This window comes from Caretta caretta, chromosome 2, assembly GCF_965140235.1.
Source record: "Caretta caretta isolate rCarCar2 chromosome 2, rCarCar1.hap1, whole genome shotgun sequence".
NCBI classification, from domain to species: Eukaryota; Metazoa; Chordata; order Testudines; family Cheloniidae; genus Caretta; species Caretta caretta.
The window spans coordinates 190,026,806-190,044,638 of record NC_134207.1 but is presented as its reverse complement, the minus strand read 5'-3'; the positions used below and the strand labels follow the sequence as shown (position 1 = coordinate 190,044,638).

General features: G+C 43.2%; 1 protein-coding gene across 7 annotated transcripts in view; it reads left to right on the top strand.

Moving 5' to 3' along the window:
- LOC125631720 (FYVE and coiled-coil domain-containing protein 1) overlaps positions 1 to 17,833 on the top strand; it is an 85,771-nt gene that overhangs the window by 27,004 nt on the left and 40,934 nt on the right. For all 7 annotated transcript variants that reach the window (XM_048838819.2, XM_048838821.2, XM_048838817.2 and 4 more), the window contains 8 exons: positions 885 to 991; positions 2,413 to 2,556; positions 3,810 to 3,903; positions 5,298 to 7,928; positions 9,913 to 10,005; positions 10,797 to 10,915; positions 13,289 to 13,456; positions 16,647 to 16,796. In XM_048838819.2, coding sequence (XP_048694776.1) covers positions 885 to 991; positions 2,413 to 2,556; positions 3,810 to 3,903; positions 5,298 to 7,928; positions 9,913 to 10,005; positions 10,797 to 10,915; positions 13,289 to 13,456; positions 16,647 to 16,796 — 3,506 coding nt within the window. The remainder of the gene's footprint in view (positions 1 to 884; positions 992 to 2,412; positions 2,557 to 3,809; positions 3,904 to 5,297; positions 7,929 to 9,912; positions 10,006 to 10,796; positions 10,916 to 13,288; positions 13,457 to 16,646; positions 16,797 to 17,833) is intronic.

The following is a 17,833-nucleotide window of genomic DNA, read 5'->3' as shown; positions in this document are numbered from 1 at the left end:
TATCGCAATTTCAAACTGACCAAAGGAAGTGGGGTGACTCCCTCAAGAGTCCAACAGATTCTTTTGTTGCTGCCTAGGCCAAAGTCCTTTGTTCCTGTGAGGCTGGGCTGGGTTTGTCCCATACCTGCCCTGATGAGGTGTGAACTGCCTCTCTGCTCTTGGAGAGTTTTTGCCTGGACTTATTTTAAACCATGAGGATACATTTTCAGCCTCATAACTATATACATGAAATTATAACCTATAACCTTACTATAACATTACTGTAACAATTACTATAACATCACTATAACAATGATGCTCAGTGCATCTTGAGCCTTCCGAAGACACCCAACATGATAAACTTCGCATTGGATGCCACACAATCATTTTATAAAGATGAACATGAGTGTGTATGGTGTTCCCACGAGATACAGAGCATTACAGACGTCCTTAAGTTTCAGCTTTCAAAAATATGTTTTATGTTCTTTAATTTCATAATAAACACAGCTTCATGTAGTTGTTATGGTTTGACTGTGACAGAAATTTCCTGTTTCACTTTCTATGGAGCCACAGAAATTTGTAGGTGGAATGATTGTTTAAAATAATTTTGTTTATTTGCGGTTTATGATTTAAAAAAAACCCAGTCAGCTATTTCAGGTAATACGTTTGTCAGATTGTGTTCTTGAAATGAAACTGCAGAAGTCAGAGGAGCGAACTCTGCTATTAAGATATTTAGGGAGGGTGTCTCTCAGGGTCACCGCTAATATTGTTTCCTGGAGCCCAATTGCTATACATGTTTTCGGCATATGTTCATAGAAACCTTAATAGCTTGCTTGTCAGTGTGCCATTTATAGATGTTTATAATTGGTGCTTAAAGTTATCTTCCTGTGGCTTGTTTTTCCCAGCTAAGAACATCTCTTGGTAAAGGAAGAGCATTTATACGTTACTCCTTAGTACACCAAAGGCTGGCAGACACCTTGCAACAATGTTTTATGCATACCAAAGTAACAAGGTAAATGCAAAGGTACTGTAGTGATGCATGAGAGATATCTGGAGACGAACAATCAGTGAAACATGGGACTGATTCAGCGCCGCATGAAATAAATGGAAAACCTTCCATGTGGTTGGCTCAGAGGACTGATAATAGGGTATAAAGCCAGTGTAATCTAGGTCACTGTTTCACACCCATCTTAGGTCAGTAAATATTGACATTTGTTCAGTGGCCTATATGAAATGTGTTACTGGTCCAAGACCAGTTCCTCCTAGACCAGAGTCAATATTGCAAACTGCCATTACAACTGGTCCTAGTCTGCACCTTTGTTAGTACTCTCAGTAGAAGGGTCAAGGAGCAAATGGGCATTGAAACTAAACTATCCTTTCATCTTTTATAAGAGCAAGGCAAAATAGCAGGGTAGTGTGGGGAAGCTTGCTTTGTTGCTGTCCCTTCTTATAATTTCAGAAGGTAGAGTATTGTAGCCTTCAGGGCTGTAAATATGGCACCTTTATAAAAGGCAGAAAGTCATTGAAATTTAAAACACAACCACCTGTACTAGGATTTGTTTTTCTGTCCAAGTTTTCTGCTTTTCCATACTTGTTGGCCAGAGCAAAGTAATGATAAACATTAGAGTTTAGCATCTATAATTGGGGGACCCTACAAAGGCATTTTTGAACCTCTAGTTCATTATAAAGCAGAGTGCTTTGTGCCTGGAACATTTAAAAACTATATGGTGTTTTGTGCATGGTACTTACACACCTTACATTTTTTTAATCTTTACAAGTGCTGGACATCTGGGTTCAGATGTAGCTAAAATCATATGTGGAAATGAATTTGGAGGTAGTGGACAGAGCCCCAAATGATAATTCTGTACATCACTAAGTATCACACAGTGAGGTACAATGTAACATGTTGTAGTCTTTCTGGTCAAGAAAAACCAAAGACTGGAATAGCAAGAGTTTAGCAAGTCAGGATGGATATTCGTAGAGCTTTCACGGACAAGCTTTCAGTTTTTATCTTCCTTTTCAATGTATCTAATTCTGATTGCTGCTACCAATCACTTGTTGTCATGAACATTCAATTTACTCACATTCAAAACACAAATGTCAGTTTGCAGAGTACCATGTGATTATCCATTATATGGCAAATCCATCACCCTCTCCAGTTGCCTGCCAAAGCCCAGAGTAAAAATGTTTTATGCAGGGTTTCTCCATAGGAGGAATCCATAAGCTTCATTAGCTCCTACTGCCACCAGGAGCTGCCCTCACTCCCAACAAAGAGGTTGTGTGGGGGGCAGGGAATCTGATTGATGTCGATTGCATTTGCAGTGGATCTTGGTAACTTTTCTGGGAAGTAACAAATAATGTTTCATTTTCTTGAGAATGTTGCAGGCGCTCCCCTTTTATTTATTACTCCGTGCCATTTGGTTCTTCTTTTAGTGACTGGTACTATGCAAGAAGTCCATTTCTGAAGTCTAAAATGAGTTCTGACATTGTGGGTCAACTCTATGAGTTAACTGAGGTTCAGTTTGACTTGGCATCAAGAGGGCATGACTTAGATGCTGCTTGGCCAACATTTGCCAGGTAATGTAGTAAAACTTTACTGTTTTCGATACAGTTAGAGCCATAACACACATTCTGTGACTTGCAGGGGTGAAAGTAAGTTAAAGGACTTACCGGTACGCCGGAGTCCTGAGCAGGGGGCGTGGCCTCAACCAGAAGAGGCAGGGCCTTAAATCCCTGGGCCCTTTAAATCACCCCCTAACTACCAGCTGCAGAGGCGGCTGGGAGCCCCAGGGCTCGGGGGGCAATTTAAAGGGCCCAGGGCTCTAGCTGCCGCTACCGCAGAGGAACCCAGGGCCCTTTAAATCACTGAGAAGCCCTGGGGGCTCCCGGCTGCCACCGCTACCCCGAGGCTCTGGGCTCTGGCAGAGCTTTAAAGGGCCTGGAGCTCCGCTGTGGTAGCGGCTGCTGGAGCCCCAAGCCCTTTAAATCCCCGCCTGAGCCCTGCTGCCTGAGCCCTGCTGCCCGAGCCCTGGGGTAGCAGCGGCCAGGCTCTGTCGGGGATTTAAAGGGCCCCAGGGCTCCAGCCGCTGCTACCGCCCCAGCCCCCTTTAAATCCCCTCCGGAGCCCCGCCATCGCTACCCCAGGGCTTTAAATTGCCATCTGGGAAAGCCGGTCCCGGTACGGCGCATCGGCTCTTGCTGGTACACCATACCGGGGCATACCAGCTTACTTTCACCTCTGGTGACTTGCAAAAACTTTTGCAACTTTTCTATTTAAGCGTAAAAAGAAGGCATAAGCCTTCACCTTGTAACATCTCTGCAGCCAACCTGGACTTCATGGTCATTACTAGGCTGAACTCCAGGGGCCAATCTGATGCTCATTCAAGTCTGAGAGTCCTTCCACTGACTTCAGTGGGCATCAGCTCAGACCCCCCAGGGTCTGCTCACATCTTCACAGTGACGATGAGAAGTTAACTTGGGTCCCTCTTCTCCAAAAGCTGTGTCATACCCGCTGAACTAAGCATGAATCTCTTTCATTTGAGCAGTAAGAGAACTCATGACGCATACCTGTTTCAGCAGGCCTGCTTCTGCTTGAAAGAGGGTAATCCTGCATGTAGGGGTTGATCCAGTTCCACTGAGGTCTGTAGGAGTCTTCCCATTGATTTCAATGAATGTTGGATCAGGCCCCATGCATGCTAGCCAGTAGTACATTGCCATATCCAGTGATTATAACTAAAAGAATCCATAAAGTCAGAGCAGACAATTATGTGTGTGCGCACGCTTAGCCATTATTAAAAGATTTCTTTTTTGTTTTTTCTTGCGGTCTACAGGAGGACATTGTCCTCACATGGCTCTTCAGCATATTTGTGGAAACCTCCAAGTCGCAGTTCAAGCATAAGTAGTTTAGTGAGCAACTATTTGCAGGTAATTGAATGACAAAGAAGTGCATGCAATGTAGGCCACATTTCCTTAACACCAAAGATCTTTAGGCCTGGGAGCTGTATAACATCTTGTGACTTTAGTGGGAAACTACAAAAAACCAACAATAAATATAAAGGAGAATTGTCCCATAGCTGTGTGATGGGATGGACAGACCACACACTGATGAGGAAGGTGCCAGAGAGGCCCTGTGTACCCACCCCTCTGTTCCTGTCAGTCAAGGGTGGTAGGAAGGAAGCCTTTAGAAAGGAGGAAACTGCAGGCCGCTGGCAGGAGAGATCCCTCTGAGCAGGAAATTGCTGGAGCGACTCCTGACACCACAAGGGGAGCTTCTATCCAGGAGATCTCCACCCACGACCCTGTGGGGAGTGCACTGAACTTCCAGTATAGGCCTGACAGAGTGAGCCTGATTCAATAGGCCAGGCAGCGGGTCTCCACGAAAACTGCTACACAGACAGCACTGAAGCAAGTTTGCCTTTTTCCCTTTCAGTTGGATCAAGGAAGAAGTTATTCTTGGGGTGCTGATACATTTAATTTTCCTTTTATGTCCTCCATCAGAAGAGATTTAAAAAGGCCTGCAAAGGGTGGGGTCCCCTCTTTGCAAGGACTAGGAAACTGGGGCCTGTGTTTAAGCCACTGAGTGTGCCCAGGGTCTCCCATCATCTGGGAGAAAAACCTAAGAGGACTCTTTTTACAATTTGATTAAACCTAATGTTTAAGTCTTCTTTTAAAAAACAAACCAACAAAAAAAAAACACCAAAGCTTACAAAATCTCATGAATAGAAAGGTTTTCATTATTATCAATGAAAATAGCCTTCTTTCTTTTAAGTTTCCCTTCACAGTTTTGTGCTTCCAACCACAACAGCACTGTGCTAGCATCTGGGAACCAGAAAGTGAAATTATCCAAGACCCCCAACACAGCAAAGCACTTTAACTATATATTAAAGTCAATGGGATGTAAGCATGTGCTTAAATGCATTGCTGAGAACACCACAATACAAACTGGTGTAACATCACTGGTTAAGGTGCATAACATACAAAGAGTAAATAAATAATTAATAGAACTTTATTTTTGTTCTAAGACTTCAGATGCTGGAGTGTTGAGTCCTATAGAAATGCTTATAAATTAATAAAAGTAATTAATAATCAAGGGGACTAAGAGTAGCATGGATTAGGATTTTTTTAATAATGATTTTTATTTGACAGCATCCCTTAAATATTCATTTTATTGTTACCACCACCACCACCACCACCACCAGGTATTAATAAAAAAAAACAGTTAAGCTATCACTGAGTCCTGGAACATTCATAATCTTTCATGTATAAAAATACACTGTTTCCAATTTAACTTTTCTATTCTTCCCTTCCTGCCCTCTTAGACACAAGAGTTTCCAGGTAGCCCTGATGCAAATAACTCACTAAATGCTGAACACCTGGAGGGCTTTGAAGAGATGCGTGTGGAACTTGACCAGGGAGAGCTGAGACAGAGGGTGCTGCAGGACCGGATTAATCAGCTAGAGAAGGAAAACCAGGAGCTGCAGGGAGCCGTCAGCCTTCAGAAAGAACAAGTGCAAGTGGAAAAGGAAAAGAGCAGCAACTTCAGCGAGGAGAACTCCAGACTGACAAAGATGATAGCGGAGTTACAGAAACAGTGTGAGGTTTCCCACTCCACTCAGAGCACTGTTCATGACCTACAAAAATGCGTGCAGGCATTAGAAGTGAATGCAGCCGAGCAGCAAAAGGAATACCACACAAGGCTTGAGCAAATGGAGTCAAGTAAGAAGGACTATGCCTCAGAACTGCAGCTCTTGAATCAGGAGCTGGAAACCACCAGGGCTTCGGTCAGCATGAAGGATCTCTGCATCAGTGAGCTCCAGACCAAGATAAATTCAACAGAGCAGAAGAATCTAGAGCTCATTGCAAAAGTCGATGCCATCTTGGATGAAAAAGGACAACAAACCTCCACCCAGTATGAGTCTACCCTAAAGATCCAAGAATTGCTGGAGAAACTTCACCAGGCAGAAAAGGAAAAGGCTGACATCCAGAAACTAAATAACGAACTTCTGTCTCAGGTAAAGACAGCGAGAGAGGAACTGCAGCTGAAAGAGAGTGCACAGAAAGAACTGGAATCCAAATTTAGTTGCCTCACCACGGACTCCAAAAAAGAGAATGAAAAACTGCTCATGAGCCTGGAAATGATGGCAAAAGAAATGGATACAGTTCAGGATGCACTGACTGTGAAAGGAAAGGAGGTGGCTGAACTCCAGATCCAGCTGAAGGGCTCACTGGCTCATGTGGGATCACTAGAAAAAAATCTTGAAGAGACCAGAAGAGCAAAAGAGAACCTTCAGGAAGAGAGCAGCTGCAGGGAAGGTGTGCTGAAGCAGGAAGCCAGAACCTTGGCAGAGCAACTTGAGCTGCTGAAGGATCATTTATCAAAGCTGAGTCAGAATGTGCACAGCCTAGAGGAGCAAAACCAAAAGCTCCTCTCAAGCAATGGTCATCTCCTCCAGAAGGTAAAGGACATGGAGGAGCTCGCAGGACAGCAAAGCGTGGCACTGAACGAAATTGGTGAAGAAAGCAAGAAACTGAAATCCGAGAATGCAAATCTGCACCAAACCAAGGAGAAGATGAAAGAGAAGCAGAAAAACTTGGAGGTATCTAAAGCCTCTTTGGAAGCTGAGATGGCCAGGCTGAGGGCATCGGAGAAACAGCTCCAGAGTCAGATTGACGATGCCATGGTGTCGGTGGATGAAAAAGAGAAAAAGCTCCGGGAGCAGAACAAACAGTTGCACGAAGACTTGCAGAATGTCACAAGGGAAAATCAAATCCTGGAAGAGAGACTACAGTCTCTGTATTCTGAATACCAGGAACTGAGGCAAAGAGAAGATGCCATCAAGGAGTCTTTAGCTGTATTACAAACAGAGCACAAGAGTGCCAAACAGCATGGTTTACAGATGGAAAAGATTCTGTTTTCCTTGAAGGAGTGTGAAGAGTCTCTTAGGTCACAGGTTACAGAGAAAGATGTGACACTGCAAGGCATAGAGAGCCAATGCAAGCAGCTACAGGCAGAGATTGAGATGTACCGAAAAAAAGCGGAGTCTCTTGAGGTGGAAAAGCTAAGTATGGAAAAAACATGCCTTCATCAAATAAAATTGATTGAATCCCTTACTGGAGAGAAGGATTCAGTGGAGAAGGCCCAGCTGGAGCAGGCAGCATGTCAGGAGAAAGAGTCACAAGAGTTGGCTTCCAGGCTAGCCGTGTCTGAAAAGCAGCTGCACATCAACCAGAGTGAAGTGTCCAGGTTGCAGGCAGAAGTGATTGACCTTCGAGCCAAGCTTCAGCAGACAGCTGATGAGAGAGAGAGGATGCAAGGCAAGCTGGATGCAACAGAGGCGGTTCTGGGGGAACAAAAGACACTGGTCCAGCAGCTGAAAGAGCAGAGTGAGTCACTCAACAGAAACCATGTGCAAGAGCTGGTACAGTGTAAAGAAAGAGAGGAAACGCTGAAAAAAGAGCGGGAAAGGGAAGCCCATCGAAAGGCCGAGCTGGAGAAAAACGTGCTGAGTCTCAGGGAAGAGCTGTCCAAGGTTAAGCAGTATTTGGAGACTGTTAAAATGGAAAATGTAGAAACCAATGACCTGCTCCACAGAACCAACACTGATATGGCTGAACTTGGTATTCAGATTTGTACCTTGACGTCTGAGAAGGGGGATGCAGAAGAGAAGCTGGCGCAGGTCACTGAGAAGCTGAGGGAATTGGGTGAGCAAGCAGCAAAGGAGCAGGAGGGGCTGCAACTTGACATCTCCATGCTCAGGCAGGAGAACCAAGGCCTGACAGAGAAACTAAAGGAGTCTCAAGTATGTGCTGCAGCTGTTCCCAGCCTGCAAACGCAGCTGGAGGTGGCAGAGAAACAGGCCCAAAGCTTCCAAGAGACCAGCAAAGAAGAGCTGTCTGCAATAAAATTTCAAATGAGCACAGAGATTATAAATTATCAGACAAAATTCAAGGTAAATTAATATAATATATTCTACTTTCTATTCTACATGCTTCACAGTGTTCACTGACATGGTAAGGAGGAATCATTCCCTCCTCTGCAGGAATAGCGGGGTGAAATGGCCTGTGTTATGCAGGTCGGATAATCGCAACACTACTTTCTGGCTTTAATCTATGCACCTATGAATTTAGGGGGGCTTAGTCCCCAACACCCACTGAGCCTTGCTCTGAAATGTGCTAAGCAATCTTGACTCCCCTTGATGTCTAACAATGAACCAGTTATATCCTCTTTACACTGGGTCAGCAGAACAAGGCTATGGATGTGTGAACTTCTTTTCTCCGCAGAATGGTGGGTTTTCAGACCCAATGGCTGCTCGACTTTCATGAATATTATTCATCAAATAAATATGAATATTTCAGCTTATGATTTGCCATTATTTAAAAGTACCTGTAATACAATGGGCCCAATACTTTAAGGTGCTGCATACCTCCTGCATACGGCTGAGTGCCCTCAGTTCCCATCGATTCCCTGATAACAGTAACACCCGTACTGGTGCTCTCCTAAAATCCAGTTACAACCCAACATCCGCCCACTCGTGGAACCTAAATAAGATGCTCACAGTAGATTGTGCAGCTCTGATCACATGAACCCTTCCTTCTCTATCCTTGTATGAATGATCAGCAGTGAAATAGTTAATATTTGTAACATTTACATTGTCATTAGGCTTTAGTGTCAACTTCTGTTGATATGAATAAGGGCAACTCACCCCTCTGTTAGAGGCACTGTTTCAGGCAGTCTGCAGACTCTGACATATAGCGCAGCACAGGTTACACTGAGTTCACACCTGGAAGTTTATCTGTTTGAACATACGGGCTAGAGGCCGATGGTGGGATGCTCAGAAGTCTGAGTGTGGGTCTGGCTCCGCTCCTTTTGCAATCAATGTTGATTTCAGTGAGAGCAAAGTTAGAAATCCCAGCCTGAGTGGTATTTTTACTGTTCAAGATACAGCCACCGAGATAAATATCTAGTTTCAAGAAGCAGTCACGAGCCACCCCGATTCAACTGTGGATCATGTGGAGAGAAATTTCTGAAGGATAAAGAACTGATAAAGATCTGAGTTACTACAGAAAATTCTTTCCTGGGTATCTGGCTGCTGACTCTTGCCCATATGCTCAGGGTTCAGCTGATCACCATATTTGGGGTCGGGAAGGAATTTTCCTCCCGGGCAGATTAGAAGAGGCCCTGGGGATTTTTCACCTTCCTCTGTAGCGTGGGGCACGGGTCACTTGCTGGAGGATTCTCTGCTCCTTGAAGTCTTTAAACCACGATTTGAGGACTTCAATAGCTCAGACATAGGTGAGAGTATTTTTGCAGGAGTGGGTGGGTGAGATTCTGTGGCCTGCATTGTGCAGGAGGTCAGACTAGATTATCATAATGGTCCCTTCTGACCTTAGTGTCTATGAATCTATGAACTGTGTGTCTGTTACTGCAGCTGTGAGGCAAAGGCTACCAGTTGATCAGACGTACACACTTCCGTATATGCTGAGATTCTTCTAACGTCGAAAAGTTGTGTGCCCTTACTTTCTACTTTCTTTGCCCGCAGAGCATCTAGTCAATGAGTTTTAAAGTAGTGTCAGGCACTAATTCCCAGCATGACTTGTGCTCCCTTTGTACTTTCACCACAACATTTACATGTTTAGCAAGTTGGGCCATTTTTGTTATGGCACATAATAATTGCCAGAAAAACATCATCTGACTACCACAGTGGGGGACTTTTCCCATGAATTAGGCCCCAGTTTCCTGGGATACCCATTTGAATTGGTCTGCCATCAGCCACACTGAAGGCCAAATTTATCCCTGTTGTAACTCCATTATAATTAATGGATTAATTTGGCCCAGTACATTTTCATTGTCCATGCTGCATCAGCAGGAAACTTTTTAAAACTGGGTGATGACTTTTATGTGAACACTAACAAGGGCTTTATTGACTCCACTAGGCTGTCAGTGAAGAATGCGAGAAAGTAAAAAAGAAGCTTGAGGAACAGAAACGACAACTGTGTGCTGCAGAGGAAGAGATTGCAGAGCTTCACGTAGGTGCTTCATCTGATTACAATAAGGAAATGTGCTAAAGTATTTGCACCAATAGTCACTTGTGTTAGAATTTACAAGGCAGGGGACTTGTCTGGCAGCTGTCTGGGAGCCTGAGAATGCACTTGAACAAATAATAGACATGCAGGCCAAAATTCTCAAACTAGGAGGAGATTTTCAAGGCACAAATAGCAGTTAAACACCAAGGTTCTTACCCCCTGAACCAGCCGACTTTTACTTAGGTGCCTAAATACAGATATAGAGGTGTACCCAAGTCTGAAAATGGTACCTCTAAAGTTTACATTTAAAGGGTGCTTTTTCACTTCCTTTCATATTTAACTTTGTTTTAATGAAGCCATAAACTTGACATTTTCCCCCTCATGATAAGTTAGTTTCTTTTAAACTTTTTGTTTGCCTATTGAAGCACTTATTTCAGACTGAAATAGTTTTAAATACTGATGTGGTTTATTCTTTCATCATTGTGTTTGGAACTTTATTCTTTGATAATGAGACGAAAGCCATTTAAAGCTCTTCTGCTGTGGCTAATAAGAATTACTGGCATGGTTTAATGCTGTCTTACTTTACAATTGATCCCTTATTCAATGTGACATAAGTAATCAATCCCCAGTACATAACTAATTAGTGTCTGATTATTCAATAATAATGTTTTAATTAATGGTTGGACTTCTTAAACTCCCCTATCAAAGCATTGTTTGGGTGACATAGTAACTAAGTTACAGTTGATACAGTGATGGTTTTGTATGTTAAATAGAAATATTTTATTATTGTCTAGGCTGTAAACACGGATCTGTCTAACAAACTGGAGCGTGCAACAGAGCAATTGACTGAATATGAATCCACCAGGTTAAAAAAGGAGGAGGAGGTGATGTCGCTGAAAAAACACTTGGAGAGGTTAGCACTTTGGGTATTTCACTTGTACTGTTTGTAAGAAGCCAAGCAGAAGATAAGTCACCATAGTGTGTACACCTTATTATTGTGTACATTATCTGAGGCAGAGGAGAGAATACATACATACTGAGTAGGAAGCTTTGACTGGCCTTTCAGATGAAAAATGTGGACGTTACACAGAATACAGCTTCCCTTTGTTCACGTAGCTGATGTTCTATAGTCATCACATTTCTTGTTTCCTTTGTGAAACTAGTCTACGTGGCGCTAGGCTTTGTATCATGGGTTAGATGCAGCATTCAAAGCACAGAAATGTTGACTGCTGTTTAAAAGAGGACTGGAACATTTGCACTGCATTTTACATGGAGAGTGTGTTTTATTTTTGCCCCTCTGTGGTGTCTCAAGAGTAAAGTAAGAATTGCTGTTGAAGGGAACACACTCGGCAGCTCTTGCTCAGGCAGGTCTCCTATGGAGCTCAGTGGGCATTTTGCCTGAGTAAGGACTTGGTGACAAATACTAGCACTAAATGATTTTGCAGCACAGAGCTGGCAGGACCAAGCTAGCCTGGCCTGACTCCAGGGCTGCGGATCTCTGCTTGGATCAAGAATGAGGGGAATCCTTTCAGGGATGGCTGCATAACAACTACATGGCCACCAAACTCTGCCCCGTGCCTTGAGGCAGGAGTCTGTGACTCTGTCTCATTGGGTTCTGTGACTGCAGCTCTGGGAGGGCAGGTCCCCCTGGTTATCAATCAGCTAAATGAGTCCAGAGGATAGTCAGTTACGCAATGGAACTGTCAGCTGGAGAGAGCGCAGTGTCCATCAGGGCAGGTCTCTCCATGGAAACTACAGGTAGGAAACTACTGAACTGCCCAGGATGCTTCACACCCCAACAAAAGTACAGATATTGGGCCATATGCTCAGCTGGTATCAATCAGTGTTGCAATAGAAACAGCAAGTCTCAGAGCCGGGATCTGCAGACTTGGGCCTCGCTTTACGGCACTAGAAATAGCCATGTAGATGTTTGGGGTTGGATTGGAGCTTGAGCTCTGAAGCCTGGGGAGCAGGGTGGGTTTCAGAGCCCAAGCTCCAGCCCAAGCCAAAATGTCTACATGGCTATTTTGAGCGCTGTAGTATGAGCCCCACAAGCCAGAGTCTGTAGACCTGAGCTCTGAGACATGCTGCCGTGGGTTTCTGCTTGCTCTGTAGATGTGCCCTCAGAGACCTCATTTACATGGAGAATCTGCCCCTCAGCAACTTTATGAGCTCTGGTCATGGAGCAGATCTGACTGGGCCTGACCTTGCACAGAAGTGTTACCTGGAAGTAAGGAGCTAATGCTTATTTTGCTCCCATGTAAAAGAGAGTTGGGATATGGGCCTGAATGAGGACTTCAGAATCAGGGCCCTTAATTCCTTTTTCAGATTTCTGTTTGTATCCCCTCTAGTTTCTTACAACTAAGTGTGCACCAGTTTATTTTTTGTGTTTAGCTTTAGCCCAAAGACTATGCCCTTTTAGCGGGGGGGGATGTCCTTGGTGATCCACTTTGTCAACACTGCAGGCCAGGTGCTCATCTGGTGTCAACTGAAGTAGCTCCATGTGTAAATCAGTGTCCACTGATTTCAAAACTGTGTCTGATCCGGTGAGTTCATCCTTTGTGCCAACTGGAAATCTATTGATTAAGTTAAGTAGACTGTAGACTGTGAAGTTTACCATTGAGACTCTGAGTAATTCTCTAGTTTTAAGTTGCTCTATTAACTGAAATTAATACACCAGAAATCAGATCAAACCTCTAAGTCTTTCACTCTGTCCATTTGAAATCTGAGGGAAATTTGTCTGGATGAGACTAAGGTGAAGTCATATTAGCAGAGCTTGTCAATATTTCTTGTACTCAGTGGTAAAAGGGTTTTTAGCTCCTTTGTAAATGTTTTTTGTTTTGTGGTACTGCAAATTAATATAATACTTTGTAGACCTTTTGTGAACATGTAAACCACTGATATGTTTGTGCTGTGGATTGTCCTCTGTGGCCAGTCTGCAGGGGATATGGGCCTTTACAGACCTACCCAGAGAGTCTTGGCTTAAGCTGTAGCGTTCATGCTACCTGGTTCAATCCCTGGTGTGCAGCCAAGAGGGCAGCCATCACAAACACAACTATGAAAAGGGAGCAGGAAATAGGACCCTTATCCCCAGAAGTTACTGATTGCCAAAGGTGCCCACAGGTAATGTATCTATGCACAGCTTCAAAAGTGTCAAAAGACTAAAGCACGTTGTTATATACAATATTATGTTCACACTGAGAGAGACTTCACTAAAACTACAGATTTCATCAAGATAAATGGCAGAAGGGACTTCTTTAAGAACAATTAATTTGCATTTAAACAGGACCCAAAAGGAAGTTGACAAAGCGAATGAGCAAGTCAAAGAGTATGGTGACAAACTCAAAAAGGCGACAGCAGACAGAGACAGCAATGATCAGAAGTTGTTGGCCGAGCTAGACGATCTAACTAGAACAAAGCAATTCCTTGAAGAACGTTTGATAGAACTTCTCAGGTTGGTATTAAAAAAAACTAATGTGTAGGTTCTATTATAGAGGATTTTAAATGGTGCTGTGTGGAGGGATTAATTTTTTATTCCTGAACAGAAAATAAATGTAATGGCCAAATTCTGTGAGACAACATTGGCAGTGAGGTTCAGTGGTTAGGGCACATTATGAAAAGTAAAATAGACAAAATGTGATCTAGCTCTTTCTCCGCTTGTATCTGCTTTGCAAAGTGCATGTCATTCTATATATGGCATATGTTCTTCCCCCTCCCCTGCCAAAAATGTTTCAATATTTTTTCCTAGCAAATATTTATCTCCAGTATCCATCACTTATAGAGAGCACCTTGAAGGCTGCCCTGGATAAGGGGCTGGGCTGGGACCAAAGTGTTATTCAGAGAACGATGCTGACCGGTGCATTGTGGGGAAATGGAGGGTGAAAAATATGTGTAAGGCTCCACCCATTGCTCACCCATGCCCCATTCACTCTCATGGCTGCTGGAGTAATGTCTCAGCAGCAACTGCTGTCCCACCTACATTCTCATCCATAATGTGGGTGTCCCACGCAGGGAAGCAAGGAGTCATCTCCCCCCACCCCTTAATTTCCTGTCCTGGCCCATAGTCTGGCCCACGATTGAGCCCAGTGTGATCAGCCTCTGAATAGCAAACTCAACAGGCAAACGCTCAGCTGGTTTAAATTGGTGCAGATTCATTGCAGTTAATGAGTGCTGACAGGTGTCACAATGGGAGCTGCTGGATGCATCCCTTTTGGAAATCTAGCCCTTATTTAACTACTAAAGGAAAGCTTAGCAGCTTTGAAAATCTGGCCCCAAGTGATTTGCCCAAGGTCACACATGTGGTCTGGTGCAGAGCTGTAAACTGAACCCAACTCTCCTGAGTCCCAGTCCTGTGTCTTAACTACGGACAGGGGCGGCTCTACCAATTTTGCCGCCCTAAGCAGTTGCCGCCAAATTTGCCGCCGCACCCGGAAGAGCGGCTGAGCTGCCGCTGCATTGCCACCACTGGACACGGACTGCCGCCCCATTCGGAATGCCGCCCCAAGCACCTGTTTGGAAAGCTGGTGCCTGGAGCTGGCCCTGACAACGGGACGTCCTTCCTCTTGAAGGAAGACTCCTGTAGGCTGTCAATGTCTATCATAACTATTCTGGAGTGAACAAGACCAACACAGACTGTGACTTATGTTAAAAAAATGAAGGGTTTTGTCTTTCAGCAAGCCGAGTGTTGCAGACATAACTTGCAGACGTGCAGTTCGGTTAATGGTGTTGAATTATGTTGCCATTACAAAACACAAACAATTTGATAAATAGCAACCAATTGTGGTTTCTCACTTCTGGTCTGTGTATTCTTGTCTTCACGCAAAAGCTTGTGCGTGCTGCAGAAACCTCTCCATCTTTACTAGGTGAAGAGTGAAAACCCAGTGCAGCTTTAGACATTAACTGTTCATCAGATGATCCTTCTACAAAGAAGTTCCTTTAACTGTGTCATTCCTTTCCTGAGCCACTCTATCTATCTGAATCTGGTTAAGGAGTAGGAGCTAATACTGGAGTTCTTGCCTCCTTTTAATCAGAGAAACCTATAACAGATATTTCTCTTCAAAATATTGTCAAAACTTTCAAAAGTTGATCAGCTCATAGTACACAGCCAGGGCATGAGCACATTCTTCTGATCAGTATGCATAGAAGCTTTTGGTATTGTTCAGTCAGACAAGAGAATGTGGGTTTTCTTATTAATGTCTGTTTTCTTGGCCTTTCCAAGGAGTTATGATCTCAGTAGACATCTATTTTTAAAGTGCAAGAAGACAAACCTGTGAAGTCACTGAAAAAAATGAAGTCCTTTCTTTATTACCTTTCCTACATCTCATGGTGTTGGTGACTAACAATACAGTAGGGTCAAGATAGGTAGCATTCCTTTCTGACTTCTTGATTCTTTCCAGAGGTCAGATTCACAAGTGATGCATAAATGAAGACTCCCTTATGCTAATTTAGAATCCCTTCGATCTTGTTACAGTTATTTACAGGTGTGTAAGAGAGTTTAACTTGGTGTAACTTATATGCTGAGGAGCCGGAAGAAGATGTAATCGAGAGCAAAGTTTGGCTCACATACTTAGCCCTTGATATCACTTAACATTTTCAAAGAGTGTCTAACCATTAACTAATCAATCCTCATACATCCTGTGAGGTACTTAAATATTGCCATATTTATTTTACAGATTGGTAAACTGAGAAACAGAGATTAAATCACATGACCAAGACCTCAGAGCAAGTTAGTGCCAGAGCTGAGACTATAACTTCTAACTCCTAGTCCTTCCCTTTGTCAAATATACAGTGCAACCTCTCTTGTAACTCGGGTGTAAGATTCTGCTCCTATGCCTAGCTGCAAAAAGTTGAGCTACAATGTCAGGTAGTGATGGTGTCGTGAGATGGTTAGCTCTGTGTTGTTAGCCTTTGTGGTTTAAGGTCTCACTTGACAGTTTACCTCAAGTGCTGCAAACCTGTTTTTGCTGTTGATGCACTTCCACTTCAGAAAGCCTAAATTCCACCCTCTTGTACCCTGACCTTTGAAGGTGTACTAGTGCAAGAGGGAGTCTCCACCACATCCTTTCAAAGGATGACAGAACACTTTCAGTAACATGCACCCCACCCCACCCCCCGCAACCTGATCCCCAGGTGGAATTCTGGGTGGGTCAGCTGTAATGCAGCTCTCCTCACTCTCCTGCAGAGCAAACCATGACTTACAGCTACAATCTGATCCAAATGTGCTCCTGGGATGTCTTTGATAGAACTCGCTGCAGTAAGAAGAATATTGTGCCTTCAACTGAATCCTTTTAGGCATTGCTCATTGGTTCCAACTTCAAATTAAGTGCACACTTAAGTGCTTTCCTAACTAGGGATGCTTTCCTGAACTGGGGCCATAGTACTGATCCAGTATGGCAATTCTTTGATTCTGAGGTACTATCTACAAAGGCCAATCACACCTGATGGTGGTGTATATACATTTGTCAATCCCGGTGTAACTGAGTTAAAAGTGCAGGGAGTGGGCTATTTCAGATTTGTGTACTTCAGAGTTAAATAACAGCACTTTACGTTAGAGAGTTTTCTTCCGGGGGCAGAGTTGAGATGAGTTAAAAACAAACAGTGATGTTTCTAAAATGGATTGCTCTTCTTTACACATGTCTCCATAGGGATAAGGATGCCCTCTGGCAGAAATCAGATGCTCTGGAATTTCAGCAGAAGCTCTGTGAGGAGCAAAGATGGCTCGGTGACACAGAAGTAAATCATTGCCTGGGCTGTCAGCGAGAGTTTACTTGGATGATGCGCCGACACCACTGCAGGTCAGTTTCTTGACCTCTGACACGTTATTAAAAACATGGAAATAAATATCATAGGTACCATGGAAAATATCCAGTGTTTTAACATTTTACACTGTTCCCAGGCATTCGTTGTTATAATATGTATATTATACGCTGTCTGCACTTGGTATACATGCTTTAAAAATTGTCCAGTACGATGATACTATTATTATTTTATTACAGTACTGACGCAATCAGGGTTGATGCCCCATTGAATTAGGTTCTGTACACACATAACATTTACTACTAAAAGATATGTTGAGAAACAATTATTCTGAATAGCAAGATTTGATTTTGATATGGCCTGTTCAAAAACATCTGACAGTTGATTGAATTATTTGCTTCTAATTTTGACCCTTTTCTGTTCATGAATTAATAGTTACATGTTCGTGATTTCTCCAGATATATTCACAAAGTTTGGATGAACAAATTTCAGGCAGTAGGGTGGCGTGTGACTGTTCATGCTTTATTCATGATGTGCAATTAGTCATATAATCAATGAAATTTTAAAGTAGGGAATACCGGGTGGTGATTAGTTAATAGCTAATAACTCACTTCCAGTATGATTTTTCAGATGAAGAATGATTTCAACTAATATTTGTGAAACTTGCAAACATTTTCACCAATACCCTGTGGTTGTCTGAATACTTATGAAAAGCAGCAAGTATTAAAACCCAATGAATGGCAGCAAACTGAACTGGGGTCTTTTTCATCAACAAACTGTTAACAAATCAATTAAAAGACTATTTGACTGATTCCAATAATGACCAAATATCCTTGTGTAGCTCTCTTTCTGACTGCACAGAAGCCAATATTTTATATTGCTACTGCTTCCCTTTTCTGGAGGCTGTGCAGCTTATGTGGGGAAGGATTTAGGTTAGGGATGGTTTGAGTGAATATCAATACGTGGCCTGTTTTTACTCCCTACTGAAGTCAATGGCAAAACACCCATTGATTTTAATGGAACAAGATCAGGCCCATCGAAAATCACTAAATATGTGTTCTGTACTTCTTGTTGT